The 9,523-nt window shown below is 51.5% G+C and overlaps 1 protein-coding gene across 1 annotated transcript in view; it reads right to left on the bottom strand.

Annotated features, from left to right (window-relative positions):
* Positions 1-6,258, bottom strand: part of ZNF775 (zinc finger protein 775) — a 32,250-nt gene extending 25,992 nt beyond the window's left edge. Inside the window, exons 1-2 of the mRNA XM_006861297.1 lie at positions 6,183-6,258; positions 4,114-4,295 (exon numbers count right to left, since the gene is read on the bottom strand). Coding sequence (XP_006861359.1) covers positions 4,114-4,295; positions 6,183-6,258 — 258 coding nt within the window. The remainder of the gene's footprint in view (positions 1-4,113; positions 4,296-6,182) is intronic.
* Positions 6,259-9,523: the final 3,265 nt, after the last annotated feature.

The following is a 9,523-nucleotide window of genomic DNA, read 5'->3' as shown; positions in this document are numbered from 1 at the left end:
GGCGGCGGTAGTGAGGTTGGCCCAGGATCGGACATTGTTTCGTTCTGCTGTGCATGGGGTCACTATGAGTCGGTTCCAACTCGATGGCATCTGACAACAACAACAATGTTAATGAGACAGAATACAATCTACAGCATTAGGTTATATCTTGAATTGATCTCTTCTATGATATAAAAGAGATTAAATATGTGAGCAGAGAGGGAGGGGCCAGACAACCACCAAGAGAGAAGAGCTGAGAGTGGAATTCCTCCTTCGACCTGACAGATGCCAAAACACATTGGAAACAAAAGACATTTACAAGGTGAGCAGAAGAGAAATGGGGGAAGACAGATGTCAGGACACATGGAGATTTCCAGGGAACTAAGAAGCAGAAGCTGAAGAGAAAGCACCTTCTTCTAAAAGAGAAAACCCTCTCCTACAGCAAGCACTTCAAATTTGCATTCTTACGTCTCCTCAAGGGTGAATGAGCACATTTGTTTGTTAGCACCAGATAACTGCGACAGTGCTTTTGAACTTGCATTTGTTATGTAAGCACGTCTCGGTAACCATAGAAGCTAACACCAGCAAAGGTGGTTTCATGCCTGCTGTTTGGAAGTGGTCCTCAAGGATCACAATATGGATTTAATTTTCTTTTTGACTTTAAATGGTACAGATCAAATGACAAGGTTATTATTACAAGAGGTAAACTCTGAATTCTCTGAAGAATCTGCTTATTCAGAAAAAGCCATACCGTAAAGCCTGCAGGGCCGAGGGAGTACAGAATGTTCCCCTGCCACAGACGGCCCAGGCAGGCACCCCAGTTCCATGTGTCTCATGACCCAAAGTGTCCAGGCCTCAGTCCACCTCAGGGACAGCTGGCCCTGGTCTGCTGACAGACTGGAACATCGGTGCCATCAATACCAACTACCAGAGCTTTCAGTGTTCCAGGTGAAACCGTATCAGCTCTGCCGGGGTCCTGAGTCGGGGTCCCGCCTCAACAAAGGATCACCTCGACGGAGCGTGGGGTTTTAACGTGAGTGGGAGATCTAGTAGGTGAAAGAAAAGAGACAGAGAAGACAGAGACACAAGATTGATGCAAGCTGACAGGCAGGCTAGCATACAGAGCTAGCTGAGCCCCAGTCTTTTATTGTCAGAAGAAGGAAATTGACACAAAGGACAGTAATGACAAAAATGTGATTATTCATTTAAAACAGGACACGCGATTACTCAAGTGATACAGAACATGATGATTCACAGATTTATCCTGAACATATTTTTGCGTACATCATGATTTACCTAATAACCTAAGATTCTTATTTCTGTAAAAAAGTTTAAGCAAGCAATTATAGATTATATATTAACTTCTAGGTCTGTGTAACCTAAGGCAGCAACTTGCGGTTTCTCAAAGGTGTTTAACATTTTTTCAACACTTAATCACAAGTGGATGAAGGTGAGAGGCTTTAGAGTTTTTACTAAAGACTAAGTTATACTTTCTAAAGAAGTTTAAGTTGCCTCTGTATTTTTTGCAGGCAGAAAATACATGCTTTTGTTAGTGAACAAGATTTCAGATACCTGGCTTCAATTGTTAAACTAATGATTCTTTCCTCCTTGCTTCTACAATTATAGGGAAGGTGAAAAACAGGTTTTGACTTTTCTAATAAGGTGCGGTCTCACTTTTACATTCTTTTAACCCTGTTCTGCTTTCTATATCTAGATATGACAATGTTCATTGCTATTATATTCCCAATATACCTTCGGGAGGAAGAGGAGCACCTAGATTAAGTTGATTATACCCGGAGGCAGTTTGGGGGTGCCTAGAATTATCACATACATCAAGATTCCCATGAAAAACATTAAGATCACAACAGACGTACACAGGGGTGTCTTCATGGGGTAGCCACTAGTTTCAGTGGTGTTATTGTACATAGACATTAACAGCTCATGTATCTGTTTAATATTAAACATAACTGAGTAATTGGTTAGAAAACAATTGTTACATGTTCTCTGCCTTGCTACATCCTGTTTTTCTGTACTTTTATTTTTCATAGCCTCGTGCACAGCTCTTGTTACTGGGGCAGTGACATTTACATGAGAGCCATTGATCACAATGTTGTGCGTATTATTACTGAAAACAGTCACTTTCCCAGAAGCTACAATTACCGGAGTTAAGAGCATAAAGGACAAGTACAGAATGCACCAAAGTACAATTAAAGAAAATTGCACAGAGGTGGCCAAACAGTGAGTTCGCTAAAGCCTATGAACCCGGGCCTTTAGGGAGTTACTTCCTTGGCCCTCGGGGTCCACGGCCCGTAAGCCTGAGGAGGGCTCAGACTGGATTTTCGTCCATGTTATCCTTGTGCCTCAACTTCTCAGCACTGGTTCCGTATGCTGCGGTTGCCAGCACAGCCCGGCTTCTCCTAGGGGCACGGTCTTCCGGAATGCCGGGGCTGCCTCACACGTTGCTCTGACATCTTGCCAGCCCTATGAACTCAGGGCTTCGTCTCTTTTTCACCCTATGCTTAACTTCTGTCTCCACCTCAGGTCATTGCAATGACTGTCCAGTGCTCTAGAGCCCTCATCTTCTCTGAAGGCCCAGACAGATGGTCATGAGACAGAACTATGGGGAGGGATGTATCAAGGTCACATGACTGCAACCCTTCTCACAACCAGCTTTCCTGAAAAGACCCTGAGCTCTGAGTCACCCTAAGTACAAACAGTTCGAAGGGCTGCAGGGTTCGTCTAAAGCAGCTGAGTGTCATGCTGAGTGAGCACATGCTCCGTGTCCCCTTCCTTCCCTGTGGTTCCTGCCCAGCCTTCTCCCACTGTGCCCTCCATGGTCTCTGCCTGCCCACTCCGCCCTTGCACCTATGCTGTCGGCCAAGCCCCTCGCTCCACAGAGGCCCACAGTGGCCATGGGCAGGCTGACAGGAGCAGGAGAAAGAGCGGTGGCCTGTGGGACGGGAAGAAATCTGGCTCTCCCTACCCTCACTTACCCCAGACAGCACACTCTCACTCTGTTCCAACAGCTTTTCTGCTTAGCACCACATTTTGAAATTTGCAGGTGTTTTTAACTGCACACTCAACTCACCAGCTAGGCAAACAGGCACAATTCCCATTTGACAAAAAGGAAACTAAGGCCAGAAAAGGCCACTGACCTGTCCAAAATCATAAGTGGTTGGATGGCGAAGCTGGGCAGGAGCCCAGGTCTCACCATGTCAGACCAGTGCTGCGGCCCCCTACCCCGAGGTGACAGGATGCTCATGTGGAGACCAAAAAACACCAAGACATTTAGAGGCCCATTGGCACCAGTGGGGGTGGTTATGAAGATACAACCACAACACACCCAAAGAAAGGCAGTTTCCCAACAACAGTCTCTGTGCTCGGACCTCTCCCACATTCCCATAAAAGCTTCAGGGAGACTTATACCAGCACTTATGCCACACAGACTAGTCAATTCAGTTACTCAGTAACTAATACCTAGTTAGCCAACTTGGGGCTCCCATGTCTCCTGAGCATTCTCTATGGTGAGGCTGTGCTGGGCCTTACCTCCCAGGTAAGGGCTGCACCCCTGCTTCCTAGGTGCCAAAAGAACCCCCTCCCTGGGCCTCCATACTGACTGACCCCTGGAGAAATGCTCCCCCAGCTCCTAAGTCCGCCTGGCTTTTGTCCCACCTCTTAGGCCCTCCTTACACATCACCCTCTGCGAGGGCTCCGTCCCTCTGCAGAAGGGACACGCCCAAGCCTACATCAATCACATCACTGTGCACCAGATACAGTGTTCACATGCTGGCTCGGAACTCACATGTCCTAGCAGGCCTGTCCTGGAGGCTACGTTGCAGTCAGCACACTCATGCCAGCCTCCACTGGGACGTGACTGGCTGGCTGTCCAGGGAGACCACCACCCATGTCCTGTTGTGAAGGGGGTCTTCAGGCCATCAGTCAGTCCAGAAGTCTCACAGAGGCCAAGTTGCCTCCACCCTGACAAGACTGTGAGCCTGGATTTTGACAAGAGGTGGAGGGGGTTGCTAAGGACCGAGGAAGCTCAGGATGGAGCAGCGCCCGGCTCACCATAAATGCTGGACAGCCCTGTCCCCCAACTCTCCCAGAAGGTCACTCTGTCCCTCTGTCCCTCACAGAAACAGAGTTGGGACATCCAGTGGAAAGGCCCCGAGGCCAGTGCACCGTGGAGGCCATGGTTACAAGCACAGGGGAAGTCAGGGCGGACAACACAGCCAGAGCCCCAGGGCCCGAAGCACAGACAGTCCTGCTAGAGACCCCTGTGTTGGTGGCAGCAACCACCCAGGGAAGTCGCCCACCTGTCCAAGGGAATGACAGGGGAAGAGGAACGAGAGGCTGCGAGGGGGTAGGAAGGAGGGACTAGAGTGATGGAGGGCAACATGACGAGGAAGGTCATCTTTGGGGTGCCCACGCCCACTGGCACCATCAGATGGGGACAGTGGCTGCCTGCTGTCCTGGGGACAAGAATTCCGGGAAAAGCCAGGCCCAGGAAATCCGCTCAGACTGACTCTTCTCTGCACCGCTTGCATCATCTCTTACTCTGCTAGACAGAGGTTGCCACCAAAACCCCACACACGCCCCATTCCACCAGAAAAGAGTCTGTGGGGACAGAGCCACCATCCTTCCCAACACCCAGCCCTTAACCTCCGGTGCCCAGCAAAGCAAGTTCTGGGGTTACTGCCAGATCCATGGGCCATGCCCCCACACAAGGGATCTGTGGGGCAGGTGGCAGGGCTGGGCAGGGAACGAAGGCACTTGGGTTTAACAGAGAATGGGGTATAGGCCAGGGAGGAGCAGCTCAAGGCCTGTCCACGTCTCCCTGTGTACCCCACGTCACCCCCTCTCCTCATACAGGCATTCCTGCATGGGGTGGGGGTGGGGGGGAGGAGTAATAAGAACTGCCCTGAACTATCCCCTGGACAGGAGGCCTTGAGGGCTGGTATGTCCTCAAACTTGCCTACTGCTTCCCTCCCAGGAAACATGGGTGAAGCAAAGCCGCCCCTTCCCCTCGGCCACACCCAGTGGAGACCCTGTGCTTCCTGGACGGTGTATCACCTCCTTCCTGAACTCAGCCACGTCTGCCCTCTCACTTGCTCCTAGAGTCTGTTCACACATGGCAGCATTCCCTAACTACCCACAGAAAGTGGACGCTGGGCTGGGCCCGGGACATGTCCAGGGGTGGCCTAGGACGGAGGCATTTGTCCAGCTCATGAGGGGCACGGAGCTCGTCCCTGAAGGTCTGAGCGTGTGCTCACTGCTCCTAGGTACAGTGCTAATACACATCGTCCATCTCATTCACCCGCAGTTCGGCATATGGAAGGGTGTAGGCCCCTCTGTCCTCAGAGGTGTTCACACTGTCACCATTTCATAGTGAATGCAATCGTGGGGCAGAGAAGTGAGGCATCTTCTCAGCTCATACAGCCAGAAACATCATCAGTCCCCAGTATCCAGAGCCTGCTACTGGACAGAGCGGCACCAGACCGTAAGAAGGCAGGGGCTGTGGCCAGCCCTGCCCAGAAGGCATTCACAGAGTGGGGGCACAGAGAACTGGAGTGGGGAAGAGTGGCTCCTCTCTCCTGGGAAACAGGTCAGTTAGCAGCTGCTGATGTTGAATTTGTAAACATAAGGTCCTAAGTGTTTGAGCAGAACCCGGTACCAACGCCAAGTGCACACACCCCCAAAGGCCTATCTCCACGTGAGAACACCTGCAAACTACAGGCAAAGGTCAAAAGGGTCAGGATCACTGGGATGGCAGCACCTTCTCACAAGCTGGTTTCTGCAAAGGGTCACACATGTGTTCCCGTACTCAGTTACCGAGTGTCCTCCTGGCTCAGGGACTGGAAATGGAAGCCACAAACCTGCAAAGCCAGGATGGGTCAGTATGGTCAAGGTAAGCATGGAGGCATAGTGGCCTGTCAGGGAGAACATGGTGGGACGCGAGGTCCTAGACAGGCAGACTCTCCCCAGTAGGGCAACCCCCCCAAGGCCAGGCCCTGTCTCCTCTGTCAGCCCTTGTGGACCCCAGATCCCCAGTTGGCGCCTTCTCCCAGGCCAACAGAATTAAAAAGGCCCACCCCCCTCAGGTGCTCAGAGGTCCTGGGTGGATCAGGAAGTGACACTTCACTCAACAACCCTTCTTCCCAGAGTGCTTCCACACCTCTGTCCAGGTCCACCAGTCTGCCCACCTTCCTGTCCACTCATCCACCTCTGCATCATTCCCACCTCAGTCAGCCCTAGACCAGTGTCCAGGCCCACTCCCATGTTCGCTTCTTCCAATCCTCCTTCCCTCTCCCTGGCCCACCATCTCCAGACCTCAGTTGCCCAAACACTCTAGTCCTCGGAGAGGAAGCCAAGGTGGGGAGCAAAGGGAAAGGGCATCCCATCACCCCAAAGAAAAACCACACTGTAGTGGGGAAAGCTCAGGAATGAGCCAGCTGGACCGGGGGCTGGCTTCACTGCTGGCTTCTCTGGGTCTCAGTCTCCTCATCTGCAAATGGAAAAAAGCATTCTTTCTCCTACGTATAGAATTGCTCAATCAAGCAGAAAAAGACAAGAGTGGAAGAGGACACAGGAAATGCTCACAATGTAAACTACTTTTAGGTCACTGTTGCCGATCCCTCTAGCCCCCAAGGGCAGAAAGTGAACCTCAGGGCCTTCCTGGTGTGAGGAGGCCCATTTCCTGGGGGATGTCCAGATTCACCCAGCCCTGTTCTAAGGCACCTGACTGGCCAGGCCTGGGAACCCACATCGTCTTGTCTAAACAGGAAGAACGACCCGGACTGCTAAGAACCTTATGAACAGCTGTCTTATTTATTTTATAGACACTTTTCCTCTCCCCACTGCTGCATCCAAACGAGAGTGTTTCCCCTCTGGCAATGAGATCACACCCGGCCTCAAAGCAGGTGTGGACTCAAGTCTCCTGCTCCCTCCATTTCTACACCCACCGAGGCCAGATTCCTCCCAGACCACTTCCCTTCCTTCTGCAGGGGGCAGCCCCTCATCCACAGGGGGTCAGACCCTGAATGTGCATTTTCTAACTTTCTTAGCGCTTCCGGTCTTCCCAACTAGGAGTGGTAAGGAACATGCCATCGTTTCATTGAGGGACCCAACCTTACCAAGTCTAGCTTAGCGCTTTGTGTACTGAACTGAATTGGAGCTTGCTCAGAGCATCTCCCCCAAGATGTCACCAGGACCTCAGTCAGCTGTTTACAGAGGAGTCAGTCCAGCTCTGCCATCGTCCCTGCATGTACCCTCACTTCTCCTTCCTCACGACTACTGACAGAAAGCTAGCTCTTGAGCAGCCTCTGAACAACTGCATACACCACCAACTCCAACATCCCTCCTCCGACAAGAAGTGCACGGACGCTGCCTTCCCCACCCAGCCACAGCCCTCGGGCTGAATACCCTCACCAAAGGGTGAGAGGTGCCGGACGGGATGGGCCAGTTGTAGGGTGGGTTTGAGAGGTATGGAAACACAAGTTGGGGTATGAGGTTCTGGTATGGGGATGGAAGGTCAGGGGTTGTGGGGATGTACAAGACAGGGCTGTGGGTAATTGAAACAAAATGGTTGAAGGGGAGGAGTGGACAGGATGGAGAGGAGAGGTTCAGGAAGAGGAAGGAATTTAGGAAAGTTTGGAGTGAGGGAACCAGAGGACCCCAACCCTAATAGCACCCCCGCCCCACCTCGGCTGAGGGGAACCAGCGCGAGGCGCGGAGCCGGGAATTGACCCTACAGCAAGCGCGTGCCGCGCCACTCAGCGGTCTGAAACCCGGAGGTCGGGCGCGCAGACCAGGGACACCTGGAAATAAATACCTGGGCCCTGGAGCCAAGGTCGACAGGAACTGCCGCGGGCGGTCGGCTCTGCAGCCCGGCCTGTCCCGGGGCAGTCGGGGCGAGTGGGCACTGCTGATTGGCTGACAGGCCTGGCCATCACTGGGGCTTTCCAGCTACCTGATTGGCTACACTGCTCATATGACCAGCTCGACCCTATTGGAGAAGCCCGTGGGGCGGCCTCTTTGTTCTACGGCGCCAATCGTAGACAGGTTGAACCCGCCCCCTCGGGACGGGCCGGTATTAACCCGTTCAGCGCTAGGCAGAAACCATTAGTTATTTAAGTGTCTTCTAGTCGATTCCTGTGCAAAGTCGTTTGAATTGCAAGGTCGGTGGTTCAAGCTCACCAGCGGCTCCTTGGAAACCCTATACAGGGTCGCTATGGGTCGGAATCGACTCGACGGCATTTAACAACGACAGTTTCCAAGGAGCAGCTGGTGGATTTGAACCGCTGACCTTGTGGTCCACAGTCCAGTGTTTATCCTACAACGCCACACCATGAGGAGGGCCTCCCACTTAAAATGCTACCTTCGCCCGCTGTCACAGGACCTTCTCATCTGCCCTCCCAGGCTAGAAGGAAATCCCTCCCAAAACGGCTCCGGATGGGTCGGCTGGGTCAGCTCCCACTGAGTTCTCTGTAGCGCTGCTTGGAAGCTGCCTTTGGGACTTGAGGTTGATAAACGCTGGGTCAGGGCCGTTCTCCGAGACTTCCTGAAAACCTTCCAGGCTGACCACCTGTTAGTACTTGCAGTAGATACAGTTGCACAACAGGGATTGGGGGACCAAGGTTCTGGTCTGTTTGCTGTCTCTGGACTTTGACTTACTCGTCTGCAAAGCAGTTAATAATTCTCTAGTTACCTACACCGGAGTCCTGGCGTGGCGCTGTAGGATAAACCCTGGACCGAAAGGTCGGTTTGACTTGCAAGCTTGGCGGTTCGCACTCACCAGTCGCTGAGTTGGAACCGACTCGACAGCACTTAACAAGAAGTTACATACATACCCTGTAGGATATTTTCAGGATCTGAATGTGTTATTGTCTATAGAGGCACCCAACCCCATGCAGATTTCAGAAAGCAATGGAACTCTCAAAGTCTTTATTAAAATAGATTTAACCTTGAATCTATTTTCAAGATTATCCTATTCATTAAATAGGAATTAATTCCACAAACCTTTTCAGAAAAGAGGCTCAACAAAGGTTTGAGGAACTAACTCCTCCTTATGTGGTGCTGTCAGGTTAGTATTAGCGCAAGGTCTCTGGTTCGAACGCACCAGCTGCTCCTCCTCAGAAACCCTATGCATAGGAATCACACGAGGCCACTATTCTGCTGGCAGGTCTACCTCTGGCTACAAGTGTGACCTTGTGTCCCTTTTCCTAAGGGCTTGTTTCCTCCCTCCAGATCCACACTTCACAACCAAAGGCATTGCAGGAGCAGAACCAACGAAGCATATCTAGGATCCTATTTCCTTTTTTTTTTTTTTTTTTTTTAAAGGAGGTTGCATATATGTATCTGTGGAAATGCTCAGGAAAAATGTCCAGAATCTCCTTCACTTTACACCATAGCCTATGAGAAAAGGGCGTGGGGGCTGAGGTGGGAGGAACTTGCAATTGTCTCAATTTTCAGTCCCTGGGTGGAGGATAAAGCACAGGTATCTTGGGGTCCACTTCCCGCCAGGCTTTTTTTTTTTTTTTTTTTT

The sequence above is a fragment of the Chrysochloris asiatica genome, unplaced genomic scaffold, assembly GCF_000296735.1.
Source record: "Chrysochloris asiatica unplaced genomic scaffold, ChrAsi1.0 scaffold00041, whole genome shotgun sequence".
Taxonomy (NCBI): Eukaryota; Metazoa; Chordata; class Mammalia; order Afrosoricida; family Chrysochloridae; genus Chrysochloris; species Chrysochloris asiatica.
The sequence above is the reverse complement of the archived record's forward strand: the minus strand, read 5'-3'. Positions and strand labels throughout refer to the sequence as shown.